The sequence below is a fragment of the Myotis yumanensis genome, unplaced genomic scaffold, assembly GCF_028538775.1.
Source record: "Myotis yumanensis isolate MYYU_CA2020_CCGP unplaced genomic scaffold, mMyoYum1.0.hap1 SCAF_6, whole genome shotgun sequence".
Taxonomy (NCBI): domain Eukaryota; kingdom Metazoa; phylum Chordata; class Mammalia; order Chiroptera; family Vespertilionidae; genus Myotis; species Myotis yumanensis.
The window spans coordinates 36041288-36063427 of NW_027223757.1; the positions used below are offsets into that span (position 1 = coordinate 36041288).

Sequence of the window (22140 nt, forward strand, 5' to 3'; positions counted from 1 at the left end):
AAGAATGTGAATGTAATTAATGCCACATAACTATCCACTTAAAAATGGTTAAAATGATAAATTTTGTTATGTATATTTTATCTCGGTTAAAAATAAATTGTTTAAAGCGCCTTATAAACTCCACAAGTTTAAACTCAGAAGCTAAAAAGCCCAACCCCTGAAGCTACTCATGTCATTGAACAACTTCAAAACGTTTCTCCAGGCCATCCATTAACTAACATAACCAAATGCATCAAAGGCAAGCTGAAATACATTCCGAGACCAGACACAAACAGCATTCTGCAATTTAAAATATAAGCCAAAGGGAAGACATTAAAACAATATACAAGAATTAACAGCCACAGTGCATAAAGCTAAGGGATCATCTCTGAAAGAATTTTTAAAATAAACAGGGCAGGAATAGAGGACAAGAGAGGACATAAGGTAACACAGAAAAATGTTGGAAAATAAAGAACAATTCTCCTTGACTGTAAAAGTTGTGTTATAAAACCTTAAGCAGTAGATATGAACCTGTTTATAACTAAATAAAATCCAACTCAAGTTCAGCCTAATTCGGATGCCAATCAGCCAAAGTGCATTGAGGGAAAGAGCTTAGGCCCTAGCCTCGCCGGTTTGGCTCAGTAATTAGAGCATCGGCCTGCAGACCAAAGGGTCCCAGATTTGATTCCAGTCAAGGGCATGTACCTCGGCTGCAGGCTTGACCCTCAGCCCTGGTGGGGGTGCATGTGGGAGGCAACCTATCAATGTGCCTCTCGCACATCGAAGTTTCTCTGTGTCTCTCCCTCTCCCTTCCACTCTCTCTAAAAATCAATGGACAAATACCCTCAGGTGAGGATTTAAAAAAGAGAAAAGAACTGATTATTAAGATGAATGCTAATTCTTGGAATTGTACTAAGTCTTATTCTTCCAATATGGAAATACATTATCAAACTTTAACAATGCCTATAACCTCATATGGCCATTCACATTTTGGTTTGTGCAACTCTAGTGAATCTTCCAGTGTGGGTTTCTAAATTTTCTGCTATGTTCCCACTATCTTCCTTCTCTCCCTGAGCTGCATCTTCTACTGTCTAAATTCCAACAACCCAAGGAAGGGCAATAAATAGAGCAGAGGTTATCTCCAAGTTCCAACTAAGAGAAAAGTGCAGTGTAAAAAGAGCAAGAAGCATGGGTTTTCACTCTTCATTTCTCCACCAGCCCTCTCCAAATTGTTAGATTATTACTATAAACTAATATATTGGCAGGTAGATAAGGTGAACGGGCAGTGGTCAAGAAAAGCACTGTAACTCACTTAAGAAAAAAAACAAAGGCAAATTTATATACTTAAGAGAAAGCAGACATACTGCAATCAGGTAGAAATTATTATGTTATTCAGCATAAAACTGAGTAAAGAGAAGTAAACAAAATCTGTCTTCAATGTCAGTAATTTTTCAAAGGATGGCCCGCACCAGCTTTGCCACACTCTGTATATGAAGTACCCTGTGATCCTTAACTCCTAGGCCACCAAGCCACTTTCTCATCATTACTTTGATTTCCTAGGTATTTCAAACTCAGGAAGAGAGAGCCCTGGAGAGGGGATACAAGTATCCCAACCACGGGGAGCTGTGCCTGACTGCAAGTGGAACTAGTGGCCGGTTTGCAGTGCTCACAATGCAATTACCTATCACACTCAAGGAGGAGCGAATCTGGACCAGCAAGCCTCAGGTCCAGACTGTTGCTGAGGTAGGCAAAGGCCCTCCAGAGACCCCGATCGGAACACAGCATTTCCAAACCTCATGTTAACATAGAGAAAAGTCGCATAGAAAAATAATCTTTCTTTTTAAAATGGTTAAAAATAATCTCCATAATTGAATGAATTGCATATTCCACTGGATCGAAGACACTGGTTGTAAAACGCAACATTTATATACGTATATGGAAAAAACTGTCAATTCAATTTGTCACAATGTTAAATAATCATTGATTTTAAGACATATTCTGATTTCAGCGATGTTAAAAATGTGAAAAAAAGGTTATCTTAGAATCGATGAAATACATTTAAAATGTATTCTTTAGATAATTATTCAAATAAAGTATTAAACACCGAGTCTCTTAAAATTGACATGTATTCATAGTCTGTAGCACATCCTTGAAGCTATCAATTTTGTTTCACTTCTCATTTGAAATGAAGAAAGGGGTGGCACTGGCATTAATTTCTAGCAGACATCTTACACAAACTTTAAAACGTAGGGATTCCTAGTTTGAAAGTCTTCTCAGTTTCACTTACAGAATCAGAGATCGAGAGATGAGATACATGAGGCCTAGGTAAGTTAAGCGACAGAGTCCAGGCCGTAGGGCTAGTGAGCAGCCGCCAAGGCTTGAAGCCAGATCTCTGGGGCCCTGTTCTGTGCTCTCTTCTCAGAAATCAGACATTCAATGAGGCATGAGCGTTCTTTGGCCCAACACTACAGATAGGCTAAAACAATAACAATCTCTGTCCATTTTCAAAGAGGCTATTTTATGAAACAACTCTCTTTAGCTTTCATGGTACGATACTGATGACTGATAATTTGTTCAACTAATCAATTCAACTAGATGGCTTCACTCTATGAAAACACCACCCAACTTCTCAAAAACAAATGCCTTCATTGCATGCTCTGAGAGGTGGAGACCATAAAATATTACCTAATGAGCCATAGGCCAAACACTAGCCTGACAAGATCCTGCTGAGAGACCAGTGGTTCTTTACGGAAGACTCTGGGAATTACAGAACGTATCAAAACTTTGCAGCATTTGCTGCACACTGACACAGGCATTTTGATCCCCAAAGCATGTTGAAAATCTGCTCATGTTCTGCTCCAACTGGCCTCTTGAGAGAACTGGCAATTATTTAAGAAAGTCCGTAAATAATCCATCCTATGTGTTAGTCCCTCTTGTCCTGGTTTCTTGCAAGGTGATTCACAGGGCACTTGCCAGTATTAAGTGGAGAGAACTCACACACTTATGCATTTGAGTGGAACTGGTGGGAGACTTCTGCTGTGGACTCCGTCACAATATTTCCAGATGTCTCTATTACAGAATTCCTCATGGTATCATTCATTTCAATCACTTCAAAATCCATTTTGTTCCATCTTTCTGCATCATCTTCTTCATTCTCTTCCTCGTGGTCATTTAGCCCAGAGCTAGAGAGCAACGACTGCTGGTCCTCACTCTTTCTGTGTTCTTTTTGCTGACGATTGAGAGGTGAGGTGGCTAATTTATACATCACAGGAAATAAAACAGCAGTGGCTACTGCTGATCCCAAAGAGGTATACAAAACAACAGGCAAATCGGGATATGTTCCTTGAAGAATCCCAATGATGGCAGGAATAGCCATTTCTCCCAGGGCAGCACCAACTACAAAAAACGCTGCCGCTTTCCCATGGATGGTCGTGTACTGCTCAATCCAAGAAACACCGCTGGGAAACGTGGTTGCCATTGAGGCGCCATACACTGACGTCGCTATCCACAGACAAGTCGGGCTCTTGTCAAAAAGCACCAGAAATAATGACGACAGCAGGCTGCCAATGTTGCTCAACACAATCATGGTCCCAGGTTGTAAACATGTAGCAAAAAAGATTGCCAGGCCCCTGAAGGTGGCAAAGGTCCCCCAGAAGATGGAGTTCAACCCAGCCGCCTCACTTTCGGCCATGCCGGCATGAGTGGTTGCAAATGAGAAAACGTAAGAGCCATACGTCACTTCAGCTCCGACATAGAAAAAGAAAAACAGGAAAAGGAGACAGAGGAGTACGTTGTGATATTTGGCTCTTCGAGACCTCCGAGCAGATGCTTTTGCTTTTTCATGCTGTGAGCTTTTTTTGAAAAACAGAGCAAAAAGAAAGATAGACACTACAAATACGTAAGTAGCAATAACAGCATAAGCCCACAGGAGATTCATATTGTCAGGTACTCCGAACAGAGGTTCTGAGCCAGCTTCAGATGACAGGTTGAGGGCAGAATGGTTAAAGCCAGTCTCGGTGTGGTTCCCAGCAGACACCGTCGTGCCCAATGCCAATTTAGCCAGCAGTGGAGCCAAAAAGGCACCCACGGCAAAACTGAAGTGTAAGGCCTGCATATGTGGGGCTCCTTTGTCCCCCCAAATAGCCAAGATTAAGACGTTACCACCTACCAATGAAAGATGAGAAAAATTATTTAAACATAATAACTTAGTAAAAAAAAAACAAAAAAACCAAACAGTTCATTACTATCAGAAAGGAGATGAGTCTACTTTACATGACACAAGGATTATAATATTCTAAGTTATCAAATGTTGCAACTAAGTCAATTCCATGGTGAAGGAACCCCAATCCACCACCACCAGGGACCTCCAAGCATTGGAACATCAGAAACTCACAAATGGAATTCCACAACCTGGTAAACCACTACCTCCTTGAACCAGGCACAGGCTCCCAAGGCCAATTATAATACAGTTCTAATGCCAGCCTGGGGGGTGGGAAGATATGCATATGTTTATTTATAACTATATATTATCATCAGATCATGACCAAATTACCAACTCCTTCTGTACTTGCAATTGACAGCCACTTGAGGAATATTACTTATGTATATAGCAGATGGAAAACACACGTTCAGAGACTTGAACACTAAGGATTCTGCTGTGCCCGTTGCAGGAAACAAGAGTATCGTACGTCTAGCACCTACACGTACACCAGTGGTTCCCAAACTTATTTGGCCTACCGCCCCCTTTCCAGAAAAAATATTACTCAGAGCCCCCTGGAAATTAATTTTTTTAATATTTTAATAGCAATTAAACAGAAAGATATATGTATTAATGTTTCTACCTTTTTCGTAAAATATAGTAAAGAAAGGTGCAAATTAGAAACACTGAAGTTTGAAATTATGAAACTATTTATTGAACTCAGAATAGAAAGGTAATACAAAAAAAGTTAAAACAAATGCACCTGTGGCCATCACCGCCCCCCCTGGATGGCTGCAGCGCCCACCAGGGGGCGGTAGCGCCCACTTTGGGAATCACTGACGTACACTATCTATACACCTGGCAAGGTGAAAGGTAAGAACCATCAAATCTTGAATTTTCTCTCTTTCTTTTAATATATTTGCAGATAAATTCCACCCTGTAATTTCACAACCAAACTAAGCCTAAAGTATAAAATATTTTCCTGACCTATCAAATAACAGCAGAGGGGGGGGGGGGGGGGGGCGGCGCGCAGAAAGCTGGTTTTAGGGATGAACAAATGTCATGTACATTATTTTGTAGGTTTTAAAACATATCAAGATACATGATACATGGAGAGGATCTCCTGCAGGAGGGCTGGGACTTTTGAGAGAAAAGGAAGAGAAGAAACATAATACATAGCACAGGTTTCTCTTAGTCTGAAAGGCAGAGTGCATTTTAAATTAAAGAGCTGCTTCTATGATTTCTCAGCGAAATAATGGTTCCAAACTTGGTTCAGCCTATTGACCCACCAATTCTTCCCATACTACAGTGATCCAGTTACATCCCAAAATGAAAACTTGCTCATCTGCACTGAGTTATCCCCATGGGGAGTGGGGAACCAGTCCCTATTTGGATACTGTAAATCAATAATCTCTCACAGAACAACATTATTTAAATTCACTCTGTGGCTGGCTGCGCAAACATACTAGTAGGTACCCTATTTGACAGAAAGAGTACTTGCCAGAAGGGTAGTTCTGACTAGGTGACCTCATAAACAAGTCAGTAGGCCAGTGCCTGCAAGTGACAATTTAATATCATCGGCTCCGCTTGTTCTAGTACAAAGTCCCTAGTCCCAGAGCTGACACCGAAAGGCTCACTGACCTGTATCCAGAATACCAATGGAAACACCAAAGATGGACGTCATGACAATCAGTAATACCGCAGTCTTACAAAATGGAACAAGATAAAGACCAACTGTAGTAGCCAACATTGACAGCCCTAAGGAGAAAGGTACAAGTCAGCTATGAGAAACAAGGTTCGTGCAGAGAGGCATGGATCAAGTCAGCACCTGAGAGGTTCAGCTTCTACAAACAGTTATTTCATTTAAAAGCTTTAAAATCATGATGGACTATAAAAATTATTCGAACATGAATACATTTCTAGCACTGCTAATAATCAAACTATATACCACAAGGCAAAGTTTTATAGCAAAACAGACAGCTCTAAAATGATTTACTTAAATACTTCATATTTAAGAGCCTAAAGAGAATTTTAGATCTGAGGTTAAAAAAAAAAAGATAAAAAATAAAATGCAATTACTATAGTAGGATGCAGTAGGAATGGATTAGATAAAGTTAGTTTGGGGACTAGGGAGGGAAATCAAAGAACTATATTCTTTCAACACATCTGAAAATCAGAGGATTATTTATTTATTCATCAACAATAGTAAATTATTTCCCTTTTCTCCAAAGCAGTTCTAGCACATTAATCCACACTTTCTGTGAGCACGTCAATATATTTTAAAAAGAGTAAATTAAAAGCTTTGCCATCTATTTCAAGGGTGAGGCAGAGAGGTCTGGGGTCATCGCTGACATGGGGCAGCAGGGACAGAAATTTAGCTTATGTGATCTCACCACTCCCACCACCCCCTCCATTCTCCGCCCCCGGGTTAGCTTGGGCAGGTTCAAGAAACTCATTTTGATCTATAGGGACCCCAGATCTGCCTTAAACTCTGACAAGCAGAGCTCTTTGGACCACTAGTATGTGACCCAGGGGTGGTGCCTAAATGACAGCGACAGTCAGGAAGGCCAAGGACGCTAACACACTCTAGGGCTGAGTCACCAGAGCGGCCCAGCACCGGTTCCCGAAACAGCAGGCAGCAGGGAAACCTGACTTCTGAGGAGGCCTAACTACCCACTTCAGTTGTCAACCACTCTGCAAGCTAGTACGTTTCAGATTTAAAAACAAATTATAAATTCCCTGAAAGTCATAAAGAAGGTAAAATCAGTTTACTTACCCAAAAGTAGAGAAGGATTCATACTGTCAAAAAGAACTCCACCAATCACAGAGCCACTCAAATATCCCGTCGCGCGGCCCACAAAAATCAGAGAAAGGCTGCTGATATTACGGTTTACATTTGCTGCCAAATCTTGAAACGTGGGTCCCAGGATAGCGATACTCAATCCCTAAGATTTTAAAAGACAAAAGGTTTTCTTTACAACCATTAAAATAATGCCTATCTATGTGATAGCTTTTTTTCACTAGTTTCAGTGTGCCAACTCCTACTGTTTTCCTAGTTTTAACAACTCCTAATTTAAAAAAAAATTCTTTAATTCTTTTGGCTTTTGCTACAATTGTTTTCTTTTTGGACAATACCATAAAAGACTGTTTTGTATTAACAGTTAGTAAAATGTAACATTAAGATAATTTTTGAAATAGTTTTGTATACTTTGAAACATACTACATGCACAAATAGCTGACACAAGAATTTAGATGTTACAATTTTTAACTATTAAACCATCAAAATATTATTCCCCCTTTTTGATGTTAAAATAGACAGTATGTGTAATCTAACAAGCAAACTGAACTATCAAGCAAAAGAGAGAGAGCAGGCCGACAGCCCCAGGGGGATTGAGCAAAAAAACAAAACAGCCAAAACCGGTTTGGCTCAGTGGATAGAGCGTCGGCCTGCAGACTGAAAGGTCCCGGGTTCGATTCCAGTCAAGGGCATGTACCTGGGTTGCGGGCACATCCCCGGTGGGGGATGTGCAGGAGGCAGCTGATCGATGTTTCTCTCTCATTGATGTTTCTGACTCTCTGTCTCTCTCCCTTCCTCTCTGTAAAAAATCAATAAAATATATTTAAAAAAAAAAAACAAAACAAAAAACACAGAAAAAGAAAGAACTAATGGACATGGACAACAGTGTAGTGATTGAGGGTGGGGGAGGGGGTGCATGGAGGTGGAAGAAGATATAGGGAGATATATGGCGATGGAAAAAAATAAAGAGGAAAAAAATATTTACTAATATATTCCAGCTACAGGTTGGGACCTCTTGTGCTAACATTTCCAGCCCAAACACCAGAAAGACAGTGGGAATGCAAAACCAGCAGTCAAATGTAACCCTTAGGTGAGGAGGAAGAAAGGAGAGGTGGGGAGTGGGGAACAGGCAGCAGTATTTCTGGATGCACATGGGGTCAGTCATTCCTTTGAATAACGGCAAATAAAACACGCAGGAGATAAACAATTTAAACATTTATAAATCTGTTTTTCTTCAAATAAACCCCACACCATCAGGAGTATTATCTAGAACAGTGGTTCTCAACCTTGGCTGCACATTAGAATTACCTGGGAATCTTTTTAAAATCCTGATTTCTGGGCCTCGTCCTCTGGAAATTCTGTTTCTTTGTTATGGGGTGGGGCCACAACATTAGTAACAAAGAAACAGAATTTCTGAGGATGAGGCCCAGAAATCAGGATTTTAAAAAGATTCCCAGGTGATTCTAATGTGCAGCCAAGGTTGAGAACCACTGATCTAGAGGGCTTTGAGAATATTACATACACGTATATACAATTACTTGAAAAATAAAATTTTACTCCAAGACAGTGTAGTGTTAGCAAGAAATAAGGGTTACTGTTGGCTTTCAGAGGAAATTTGTTGAACACTTTTTTTTTTAATATATTTTATTGATTTTTTACAGAGAGGAAGAGAGAGGGATAGAGAGCTAGATACATTGATGGGAGAGAAACATCGATCAGCTGCCTCCTGCACACCCACCACTGGGAATGTGCCCGCAACCAAGGTACATGCCCTTGACCGGAATCGAACCTGAGGCCTTTCAGTCCGCAGGCAGATGCTCTATCCACAGAGCCAAACCGGTTAGGGCGGAAATTTGTTGAACACTTTTAAAATGTTTCTAATTGGTCTACATGTCAAGAATAATTTTTTGCAGCATTATTTATAATAGTCAAGATTTGGAAGCATGAGAGGAGGGGAGTTATTGGGGGGAAAAAAGAGTAACAAATGTAATAAACTGAACAATAAAGATTTAATTTAAAAAAAAAAAAACAAGAGCTTTATAAGATGACAAAAAAAAAAAAAGATTTGGAAGCAGCCCAAGTGTCCATTGGATGAGTGGATTAAAAAGAGCTGTGGTATTTACACAATGAAAAACTACTCAGCCATAAAAAAGGAACTCTTACTCTTTGCAACAGCATGGGTGGACTTGGAGAGCATTATGCTAAGTGAAATAAGCCAGTCGGAGAAAGACAAGTACCATATGATTTCACTCATCTGTGGCATCCAATTAACAAAATGAAATAACAAGCAAAATACAAACAGACTCATAGAGACCAGACTGACAGCTGTGGGGGGAGACTGGGGGCAGAGGGATTGAGCAAAAAGGAGAAAAAGCTCCTGGACACACAACAGCGTGGTGATGGGGAGGGGAGAGGTGGAGGAGAGTACAGGGGTGAAATGGTGATGGAGACCTGACTCCGGGTGGTAAATACACAATACAGTGTACAGATGATGTGTTGTAAGAATTGTGCACCTGAAACATAAATACTGTTAACCAATAACACCCGAATAAATTCAATCAAAAGGTGGGGGAGAACAATTTATTCTAATTGCACTGCTCTGCTCTAAACGCTGGGCTGCACCGCCTCCCTGCCCAGCGGGAGCAGTCCCTCAGGACAGGCACAGAGGACGCCCCAGGGAGGGCAGGCTCAGCCACCCGGCTGCCATCAGTTTCTGCCTTCAAAGCATTTACAACAGGATCTGGCACACAGTCCGGGCTCATCAAGCGGCTGCAATCATTTTTCTTTTTCTCAAATCAAAACATTCTAAGAATCAGTTATGGCACAGAGAGAGATTCTAGGTGACCAGACGCGACTCTCCCCAGAGGACACACCCTCCCAACTCCCCAGGGTCCCAACATTCAGACCAGTGACGAGGGGTAGGCTTCCCGATATAAGGGAATGGCGGGGATTGGCAAAAGGAACTGCTAGCCTTGCAGCTTACTCTAAGAAAAACACCGAAGAATCTGAAGGTTTGTTTGACATGGAATCGTGGGTAAAATAAGAGATATGTTATTCCAGGCTCTGCCTCTTAACTAGCTGTGTCGTCGGCAAAAGTCACTTTCCCTCTCTGGCTGTATTTCCCCATCTGCAAAAATAAGGGTTTGGCTGAATTGGGTGAGAAGAAGAGAAAGTCCCAGAAAAAACAGTTTTTGTGTAATAATTTGAAAGGGTGGGTGGGGCAGCGACTATAGACCTGACAACCCCTCTTGTGTCTCCCCACCCCACGGAGGAGGGGTAGGAAGGTTTGCTGGAGCCGGAAAATCAATTTCGCACTTGACAACAACCCTCCAAGAACAGAACTGTGCCCATTTTCCAGATTACAAAACTGAGGCTCGGGCACGTTAAGGCGCCAAGGTCACACAGTTTGCAAGCAGCGGAGGCGAGACCACATTCCCTGCAGGACGCCTGCTCATGCCCCGGCCCGGGAGGGTTCCAGCCCTGCTCTCACCAGCCCCAGGAAGGAAGCACACAGGATCCCGGTGATGAACCAGCGCAGCGTGCTCCCGGCCCCGCCGCTCCGCCGGGAGGCTGCCACCGCCTCCGGCGCATTCTCCCCCGGCGCCTCGGCCTGCAGGAGCCGCTGCCCGGCCGCCGGGGCCCCGGCCCCGCGGAGTTCCACTTCCAACTCCAGCTCGGCGGCTCGGGAGCAGCGGTCTTGCTGCTGCCCAGCTTCTCAGCGGGGCCTGGGCAATTCCTCGGGCCTCCAGATCCCGCCGTTGCTGGTGGCGCCACCTCCCCGGGGACGGCCCCTTGTCAGGGCAGCCAAGTCCAACTTTGGACCCCGCAGGTGGCTGCGGGCTGCGGGCGCGCCGCTCCTGCACGCGCGGCACCAGCGCTGATCACGTGGCGGAAATGTGCTCTCCTTCCCAGGCTGCGCCGCAAACCGGCTGTTGACGTGGTTGCCTAGGAGACCGGACGCCTACCTCAGCATAGCTGAGCCCACAGAGGCCCGCGGCTGGCGCCCCTGGCGGAGCGAGCTGGAGTTGCAGCCTGGGCCCGGCGAATCCTGAGGTGAATGACGAGGCGGCAATAGGGTCCGAGGATTGCAAGGGAGGCCTTCCTGTCCGCTCGGGGCCTCTCCGAAGGCCTGTCCTTTAAACACTTCTCTAAAACCTCGCGCTTTCGAGACCTGTCGCTTATTGATCGCTTATCTGTCACTTAACATTTGTTGAAACTCACATGTAAGCGTTCCCGTGTATGGTCTCATTTATCCCTCATCACCATGGTGTAAGTTCCATGTTATCCTCTGGTGCAGATGGGAGGATTAAGTCATAGAGAATTCAGCCGCTTGCCCAAGGTCAGGCAGCAGGTCAGTGGCTGCATGAACAGTGTAACAGTAGCTCCTCTTGCCCAATCCCTGCAAGTAAGTCCATTTACCCAGGGATCCTGCAAATCGGGGCATCGATTTGCAGGATTCCTGGGTAAAGTTATGCCGGCAGAGAAGGTACGGTCTTTTGCTCTTTGACCAAACAGACCACAGCCTCAAAATGTGTGGATATTTTTCTTTATCGTCTATATGAAATGTCCTTTTGCACCTGATTCTCTCTCATCCACTTAGGCTCCCAGACTACACACCTGAGTCTCATTAGCATTTCCCTTGCAAACATCTCTCAGCGGCATCCACCAGGTCTGCAATTCCCTTCCCAATCTGCCTCAGAAAGTACAGATGCTATGACTTAAGGGAACCTGTTTTAGATTTCAGAGTCAGGAAAGATCTCTGGGGAAAGTTTGATATGGCTGAAAAGAAAGGTATCTGTAACCTCATCACTAACAGCCCAGTCTATTAAAACCAGCTCTCACGAAGATTTTATTGCAGTAAAAATAACGTTTATGTTTGTGCTATGTACTTTGAAAAGTTGGAAATATTTCTTAAAAGCTCTGACATCAGTGTGTTTTTACATAATTAATTTTTTTTATTAAAAATAAAAATTTACTGATTTTTAAATCAACTTTTCTTTTAAAAAGGTAAACAGAATTTCCTTTAGCTGGACTCATTGTAACATTTAAGACCACCAGGACTCTGAACCTACCATCATAATGGTCTCCTGTGCTGTACTGATCAATAAAATCTTTGCTCTGCTGTACTATTATTAGCCAAAATCAATTTATCAAGAGAATAAAAACAAAGCAACCAAAAGCAAGAGTGGGGAAGGGAAGGAAAAAAGGGAAGGGACCAAGGTAGGTGCTCTCTAAGTGATTCGATCTTCCTCCAATTCTACATAGAGGAGACCACTGATCCAGAGTTAGATACTCCTTTGCCCTGGAGCAAAGGAAAAGCTGGAAGTTACAGACGGCTTTTAGCCATTCTTGTCTGATCATTGCCATCTACTAGTATTACCACACTTGATACTGCCTGCCTTCTTGGAAAACGTCCAAAACCTCTGCAGAAATCCTCATAATGGCAAGGACTGTTGTGTTGCTAAGCTAGGAACAAACATCAGTACCAGTATTTTTATTTTATTTTACTTTTTAAGCAAACTATATAAAAGCCTACCTTGATTCAGTTGTTAGTTTTTAAACACCTAGTATGTACCAGGCATTTTTCTAACAATGAAAAAATGAACACAAATTCCTCCCCTCATAGACAAGATAGACAAAGGACTAATGATGTCAGAGAGTGATAAGTACTCTAAAGAGGAATACAGCAGAATAAAGTAGATAGGGTAATAGAAGGGGGTATTTTAAGTTATGGTAGTATTGGGAAAGGCTTCTTAACTGTCCTGTGAGTCATGTTCTTGAACAATAACCTCCCTCAGCCTCACTTTCCAAATGCATGGGTTAAATTAGGTGATCTCTGAGGTTCCTTGCAAATTCTGACTTTGAGAAGAGCAGCAAACAAAACCATTCCTTACTCTCATTTTGTCCCAATAGTAAAAACAACTTGAAACAGGTTTAATACCAATGAATACCATTACTTCCTTCTCCCCAGATTGGGGTTACCCTTCAAAGTTTTGTTGTAGGTAATTATAAAAAAGGTTAGCATACGTGCTGCATTTTAATAATTCTCTAACAAAATTATTATATCCAAAACTAGGGTATAAAAAGTCACTGCAAAATTCTATTGTAGACATCCAGGAAGGATTGAGAGGGAACCCTAGATCAGTGAAGGAAGATTTAGTCAAGTCCGAGGTAAACAAATTAAATTATTCAAAATTTGTTCAACAGTTGAGTCAGAAAAGGCTTGGGAATTTGCACAGAGAAGTCAAAATAGACTCCTAATTTGTACACAAATGCTTAATTTTCTCTCTGCCCTTTATTTCCTAGACCCTCTGATGAAGTTCAAGAGAGATTTGAGATTTGAGTCAGGATTGGGCAAGGACAAACTTTAAGAGGCCCTACAGTGGGGACCCTGCAAAGTGGGTTAAAAAATAGTGAGTTTGATTACTTTGAGCGGAAAGTTCTCTCAGAGCAGTAACTCCGGAAAGGCATTCGGGGGCCACATTGTGAAGGACTTTGAAAATCACACTGAAGACCACCTTTTGACTTTAGGGAGCTACCTCCCAACTATGTGGGCCCTCTTTCGGCCCTGGAGCAGCCATGACAGCCAAGCTCGCCCCACCCTGACCCTGATGCTGCTGACTCACTCCAGCTGCACTGGCTGAGTCCCTTGACATTCTACAGTTTAAATTTTTAATGGTTAGGGAAGGGCTCACAGAGAGAGACTTTTGAGTAAAGCCCTGAAGGATTTGACAGTGATCCAAGTGGAGAGCTGGGGCTAGAGCAGCCCAGGCCAGGGTAGCAATGCAAGGACAGAAGTGGAAGGAGGCGGACTGGGTCAGGAGGACAGAGCAGGAGCTACAGTCAGAGACATAACAGATGCCAGGAAGTGAAGTTTGCTGGTCATGGCAAGGACTCTTTTTGAGAGAGAGAAATAGGGAGCACAGGATCCTGAACCGAGGGCTGATGACACGCTTTTCCAGGATCATGCTGGCTGTTCTGTAGAGAAGAGACGGAAGGTACACAAGGGAAGAGAACAAAAAGCGAAAGAGATCGAGATGGCTTGCAGCCATCAGATGGGTGAGAAGTGGGAGGGGAGAGTCTGACTTTCCCCTTCAGTAGGGGTTGTAGAGTCAGTAGGGGTTGCTGGCAGACTAGAAGTCGGTGTGAGAAAAGGAGAGGGGTTAAGGTTTTGGTCTAACCAGCAAACTGACATTGCCATTAACTGAAATGAGGAAAGCTGCAAAAGAGGCAGATTTCGGGGGGACTATCAGGAGCTCAGTTTTAGATGTTAAGCTGAGAGATTCTTTTTTGGTCATCTAATTCGAGGTGTTAGGTTGACAGGTATAGAGGTCTGGAGTTAAGTATTTATCGGTTGGGAGATGAGCAGGACCCAGCAAAGCAGACTGAGGAGTGGCTAGGAAGAGTTGGAGGAAAATCAGGTAGGTGTGCTATACTGCAAGCCTGACTCAGAGATCAGGACTGATTCACTGCACCACATGAAGTGAGGATTGAAAAGTGAATATTGACTCATACTACTTAACAAAAGGAAGATAAACAATCCAATCAAAAAATGGGCAAAGGACCTAAATAGACACCTTTCAAAAGGGGCCAAGAGACATATGAAAACATGCTCAAAGTCACTAATCATCAAAGAGATGCAACAAAACAACAATGAGGTACCATCTCACATCTGTCAGAATGGCTACTATCAACAAATTAACAAACAACAAGTACTGGAGAGGATGCAGAGAAAAAGGAACCCTCGTGCACTGCTGGTGGGAATGCAGACCGGTGCAGCCACTGTGGAGAACAGTATGGAGTTTCCTCAAAAAATTTAAAAATGGAACTCCCATTTGACCCAGTGATCCCACTTCTAGGAATATATCCCAAGAAGTCAGAAACACCAACCAGAAAGGATATATGCACCCCTATGTTCATAGCAGCACAATTTACCATAGCTAAGATTTGGAAACAGCCTAAGTGCCCATCAGCAGATGAATGGATTGGAAAACTGTGGTACATCTACACAATGGAATACTACACTGCGATAAAAAATAAGGAATTCTTACCATTTGCAACAGCACGGATGGACCTGGAGAGCATCATACTAAGTGAAATAAGCCAGCTGGAGAAAGATAAATATCACATGATCTCACTCATTTGTAGAATATAATGAACAACATTGTGAATATTTCTCTCTTCTCCGCATCCAGCGCGGCTAGAGAGCGGTCTGGTTCCTGAGTAGGGGCTGCTGGGGATTGAGAAAATGAAAGAAAGAGACAGACACAGAGATGGAAGGAAAAAGCTGGGGCTGGGTGGGACCCACTGTCCTCTGATGGAGAGACAGTGACCCAGAGCCAATACAGCGTGTTTATTTTATACAGCAAAAGCCAGGAAGTTTTACTAAAGGTCAAGACAAAGGAGATTATGTGCATTCTTGGGTGGGCCTGAGCCTATTCATTCCTGGTGCTTGGCTGGATTTAGATAGCAAAACCCGCCCCCTGGCACCGGGGCTGAAGGTCAAGCTGACAACACTTCTGCCTTTTGGCAAAAAGTATTTCCAGGACGTGGCTTTGCCAACGCCACTGGCTTCAGCTGACAATAATTAAAGAAATGCCCATGTGCCTTCTCAGGTGCTCTCTCCACAATATAAACTGATGAACAAAAATAGAGCCAGAGGGGGAAAAATATTCTAGAATAGGAGCAATCCTGTTATTTGCAGATTTTTAATATTTCCTTTAACTTTTGTGATATCATTCTATGTTAGTATAGTTTTAGTAATATTATTAAACTTAAAATCCTTTTATTCTTGAAATATTAATGTTTATTGCATGTAATATTATTACATGTAAGATCATTTTTCTTGAATAATTGGTGTTCATTGCATGTAACATCATATTTAAAATTGTTTATCTTGAGATACTAAAAAAAAAAGTGACCTGGAATTAATGCTGTGGAGGCCAGTGGTAACCTTGAGAAAGGCAGTTCAGTGGAGTGGATTCAAGAAAGACTGGGAGGAGATAAAATTGGAGAGAGTAGGTAGAAATTTCGTTAAGAAGTTTTTTTTGTCTTTTATAAATGAATGGAAGGAAATGAGGCAATAGCCATAGGTGGCATGTGGTTTAAAAGAGATCTCCCCTCTTCCCCAAGCTGCGATGTATATAATGCACAGCTTGTACACATGCTGATGGAAATGATCCAATAAAGAGAGGGGAAATAATACAAGAGAGAACAGACAGTTGAGGAAACTCGAGATATTTAATTTGGGGAAGGTGATGTAGGGGCAACTAGTGAGGGAAATATTCCGGGAGCTGATTAGAGTCTTGCAGACCCCAGGGTAAGGGTTAAGGAAGAAAATAGAGACTGAAGAGATCTGACTGAGACAGAATGGGGAATGGGAGGGAATGGAGGAGGCAATGGGAGGATGATCTCCAAGTTGAAGAGCAGGCCCAATGGAAGGGAGGAAGAGGAAATAAAGTGATAGGACGCTGTGATGAGAGAGAGGAATGTTGGTATTTAAGACTTCAAAGATGAAGCCATTTCCACAGATGACAAGGTTACAGGGTCTCTGTTAAGTGTGTGAGGAAATAAAGTTGCTCCACATGAATGTTGAATGTTGGACCAAATGCCAGTTGCTGGGTGTGGGTATACGGGAGTGGTCCAGGAGGCCCATAGATGACCACGGCACGGACAGGTAAAAGGAGTTAGAGCCAGAAGAGGTGAGCATGGGAGGCAGAGGGCTCAGCTCTGGAGACCACTGTGCGAGATAGTGAGCTTCCTATCCCTGAAGGGGTCAAGAAGACACTGGTGACTCTTGAGGTGAGGATTTTAAAAAATAAGTCTTGAATTTAAATTTTAGGTTTATCTGTAGGAAACTATGAAAAGAGAACTTTAAATCCTTAAAGTTTGATACTACGATTATTAGATTTTCTGTATACAGAATTCTAATTTAATCCATAAAAATTATTTTTTTAGGAAGTGAATTTTATCTTGCTCAGAATCAGTAACAAGATGTGATACCCATTCTTTCCTGGTTTTCTCCAAAGCCCTCCAGTGGCCTGCACATTCTGGCACTTATAAGAAGGCATGTAAGTAATTACTGGACTAAATGATGTATTGCAATTCCATGTTCTTGAGTTTAATGTAAAAAATCTCTTTAGCACCATTCACCATAAATAATGTTTTGCTCTGTAATTAGGGCTCATGAAATAATAAACATCCCCTGAATGTGTGTAATCCATAATAACAGGACATTGTGTTTTTTAATATTCCAGCCTGATTCTTGGTCATCCCCGGAGATTATCAATGAGTAGGAGGTCACCTATACTGGCTCAATTTAACAAATATAATCAGTATAAGTAAAAGAAACATAATGTACATCTATATATATAAAAGCCTAATGTGCAAAGTGTCCCCTCGGGAGTTCGACCGACTGGGAGTTTGATCGCTCGCTATGATGTGCGCTGACTTACCAGGGGGTGGCACAGAATGAAGGGAGGCCCCGCCTGGCAGCCAGCAGCCGCTAGGACCCTACCCGTGCACAAATTTCATGCACTGGGCCTCTAGTTAACTCTAAAAAATGTCTAACAGAAATAGTTTTTAGATTCTCCAGTGCTTTAGATCATTTCTACCCCTGCCCTTTATTTCAGAGAAACAACAAAACCCAAACATACTTGGAATAGATTGATACAGCTTAAAATCACACAGCAGCCCTGACCTGTTTGGCTCAGTGGATGGAGCGGCGACCTGCGGACTGGAGGGTCCCAGGTTCGATTCCAGTCAAGGGCATGTACCTTGGTTGCAGGCACATCCCCGGTGGGGGGTGTGCAGGAGGCGGCTGATTGATGTTTCTCTCTCATCGATGTTTCTAACTCTCTATCCCTCTCCCTTCCTCTTGTAAAAAAATCAATAAAAATATATTTTTTAAAAAATCACACAGCATATTATCTTTTATTCAACACAGACTGTTTCCTTCATTTTAGTATAATTTTTTCTTTCCCCGTACTCCCCAGCAATTCCATAAATATAATCAAAAGCCTTATAGAAATTTGCTAAAAATTTTTTATTATATTTACTGAGAATATCACATTGTTCCACAGTAAAATGATCTTATCCTCCTAATGATTATAAAGCTCTTTTCATTTAAAAGATTTTGGTTCTCTATATTAAATTGCACATTATAAAAAAATCAATTATAAATTAAACTCTTTAAAAAGACACATTTTTTTAAAAGGCACATACTAAAATACTGCATACTGATCAAATCCAACATAATCATTTCACACAGTGTTCTACACTTAAACAACTACTGTGCCAAAGATGGCACCCTGTGTCGGCAGGGAGGCAGAGCTACACGCGGTGGACAGCATGCTCTTGGGATAATTTGGTTTTGATGTCTAAGATAAAGCATGTTTTTCTAACTTTGAAACTCTGCAAAATAATTTTAAAATTACTTTTCATATACACATTAAAATACCTTGGGATGAAAAAGGTCATATTATACTAAGAGATACTTAAAATATCCAAGCTCTCTCTTGATAATACTGCAGGGTTCAGTCTGTGGTAGCTATAACGTTCAGGCTAAAATAAACTGGCAAGAGACCAAACTGACAAAATGCAAATTTATCAAGCATGTCCAATCTTACATTTCTCAAACCAAAATATATTAACAGATACATCAGAAGTTACTATTAAAGGGATATTTAGTCTCACTTCACTGTAACTTCTGATTAACAAGTTCCCATTCTCCCTTCCACACATAGCTCATGTTAACAGAGAGGAGTTCTCAATGAACAGAGAATCCAGGAAACTCTAGTAGATTCTAAATGTATGGTCTTCCTAGTTAGTGAAATGATAGTATCATTTTTCCAATTTGCATTTAGCACATCCTCATAACATAGTTAAGGCAAAGTCTATACAAGACAGCAGGATTAAATAAAAACCCATGGTCCCCACTTCATCTGAGTCCTACGTTCGGGTACATTAGGACTCAGAAACTCACGTGCAATTCCAGGTGGGATTTTAGGTGAGTGTCACACAGCCACACCATGATGCTGACAGCCCTTGATAAATCTGAGGTATGAAATTTGCTGAGCCTGACTCAGACATAGTCCTTACTAATTTAAATCTTTAGGTTAAATCTAAAAGATGAACAATAATACTTTCAGTGTGAATTTTTTTTAATGTAACTCATTGTTCAAGTTTTAAGATTGATGGCCCCCAGAACTCTGATTTTAGCCTGAAAAATATCTCAAAATATCTACTTAAACAAGTGTAATTGAGAGTTATTTTGTATAACAAAATATACAGAATTCTTTTACATGCCCTCAGAGTTACAGCAGACTTTGAATAGCTGACTTTGTGCTAGAAACATTGACCAGAGATGTTTGGGGCTATGTTTGGCATTAAGTTTTCATTTGGTGATCATTTGTATGTAAGTTTCATAATTTAAAGCCTTATGTGCTTACCAAAATTACATACCTCGAAGTAGATATTTGAACTCAAAAATTGCTTTATAGGTGAGTTTTTCCCCCCTCAGGTGTATATTAAAAAATGTAACATACACAATACTGCTGGATCTACACATTTCCTATTGTGTTATATATACTTTAAAAGAAAAAATAATTTTGAAAGAAACATGAAATTTAGCACCAACCTTGATCCAATTTTTCTTTGGTAGGAAAAAAAAAAAGGCACCAAATTCACAGTCTGTTCATAGTCTGGAGTCAAAATACAGCACTCTTGCTAATAAGCCCTGGGTCGCTAAAGTAATATGCCAATATAGACTGAATCATGAAAGATACATTTGCCCATTGCTTTCTAGCAATTAGAACACACTATAGAAGACTACAGTGAGGGAAGATCGCAGTAGAAAGGATTTGTGTTCACACACATTTAAAATATTTTTTAAATCCACTATTTTAATAACTGACAGATACTGAAAAGTATTATCTGGTAAAGAATAAAAGTCATACAGGGTGGGGCAAAAGTAGGTTTACAGTTGTGAGTACATGAAACAGTTTATTCTTGTATTATTTACTCATTATTGTATTATTTTTATACGTACAACTATAAACCTACTTTTGCCCCACCTTGTATATCAGAGGTTCCAAAATAGTATCACATATCTCCTTTGATTTCTTAATGTTATTTTATGTAGATAGTTCCTATCACTTACATGCTTTGCGACATTCAACTCCAAAATACTCTTCTTACAGCGCTCATACTGAAAGGCTAGGAACATCTTTAATTAATGTGGGAACTTGTGGGTCAACTTCTAACTATAGACACAGACAACAACAGCATTTAAAAACTCCTGTGGGACAAAACATCATTACCACGAGGAAAGGGGAGCCTTTGACAGGAGTTCAGCATGTAAGCTGTAAGGCTAAGGCACAAGATGCATCTGTTGTCAGTGGTCATCCAACTTCCTGCCAAAGAAAACGCAAGTGGAAAGAAGACCTCCTCATCAAGCTGCCGGCATAATTTGCAAAGCCCCTGGTAAAGCATTTTAGTAAGTGTTCATTATTACACATAGGTTATACATTTCTTCCGTTTTCCTGTTAGATGATCCACCGGCCACATCAGTTAATACTCCTTTTATATCCATTTATCAGAACAAAGCACTTAAGAAATCTTACTATTTTGACCCCCTTAACAACTTGCACTCCCTTGCCTTTTAATCCCAGCATCACCATTAGCTTCCTTCTGACTAAGCACGAATGGATTAAGCCACGCTTTTGGTTGGACACTGAAAGCTGAGGTAGGTGGACTGTCGGGGTCAAGTGAGCGTTGTGATCAGGTGCTTAGGAAGGTTTCGTTTCATTCCCAATGTCTTTCCAACACACTAATAAAAAATGGAAATCTTCTGTGTCACAAGTGAGGTAGTCCTATATTAGATGTCAAGAAGATAATACCATGGAGGATTTCTGTGAATGTATAGAGGTCAAGATGATTAATGTTCACTACTTAAATATTGATCATTTAAAAAAGGGCAAGCTAAGTAAACAACTATGCATAGTAAACTACTAGGTAAACCACCATGTCCCAGGTTTCAAGATTTGAGTCAAAGATGTGGCAATGAATTGTTTCATGGGTCTTTACTGTCTCTCTCAGAAGAAGTCATCTGATAAAGTCCACATTTATGATAGTTCAGTAATTGTGCTTCTAAGTTGTGTTCAGGTTTCACATGTAGCTATAGGCATTTGGCCCCTCAGTCTTAAGGACTGTAACCTATCACTCTCTAGTGCAGGGACTGCCAACTGGTGGTCCGTGGACCACTGGTCCGAAAGGTTGGCGACCGCTGCTCTAGTGTATTTACAAAACAAAGCATTAGCCTCTGCCAACAAGTAAATTGATAAACGAGGCTGCAGCTATGAAATAACAGTGATCCCGGGAGCTGCCTATTGTTGCTGTCCACCTTGTGACTCTTCGCCCTGAACCATTCTCAAACTCTACTCGAGATGGTCTTTTTATTTCCCTTAAACCAAATCACCAACAAAAATCAGTGAGTATAATATGAGCAGAATTAATGATTACCAGTAAAGTAGCAAGCCTGCCTTCTATGGATTACCACATCACCATTATGAATGGCAAATTCTTCTTTTGTTTTAAAAACAAAGCAAAAGGTTTGAGTTTTTTTACGAGTTCATTAAACTAGATGGATGATGCACTTTCCTATTAGCCAAGACAACATTAATCTTTCACATTAAAAAATAATATAGATGTAAAAAGAAAGTAGTAAAGCTCACTTCCTCTTACTTTTCACATATGGAAAAAAGCAACAACCTTTAATCTAATATAGAAAGTGCTCCTTAATGTTTATACCAGCCACAATAAAGCTTTCAGTGTTAGGAATATTCTAAAGAGTTTAAGTAAGTTTTAAATATTTAAGTTGTTTACATATTTAAAAATTGGAGCTAATTAAACTTTCCACTTGCGCCTCTAAGCTCACCAAGCGTGACCCCGCCTAAGGCAGGTTCGTTGGGAACCGCATCCGAAAGGCTCATTGAATCCAAGGCATCCTCCATGATGTGCTCTCAGGACTAAGATTTAGAAAACTTTAAAGGAAGAGCAAAAGCAAAGTTAAAAAAAATGTGTCCTCCAAAAATATTCATGCTAAGAACTCGACAATCTTTTCTCTCAAAGCATTTACCTTAAATAAAGTTTTATATGTTAGTTAACA

General features: G+C 41.2%; 1 protein-coding gene across 1 annotated transcript; it reads right to left on the minus strand.

The window, feature by feature from the left end:
• Nucleotides 1-2087: 2087 nt before the first annotated feature.
• Nucleotides 2088-21985, minus strand: MFSD4B (major facilitator superfamily domain containing 4B). The gene is given in 6 exon segments (XM_070419086.1): nucleotides 2088-2931; nucleotides 2933-4143; nucleotides 5819-5935; nucleotides 6954-7122; nucleotides 10465-10685; nucleotides 21910-21985. Coding segments are annotated over 6 exon segments (1830 nt in total). The 3' UTR covers nucleotides 2088-2895.
• Nucleotides 21986-22140: the final 155 nt, after the last annotated feature.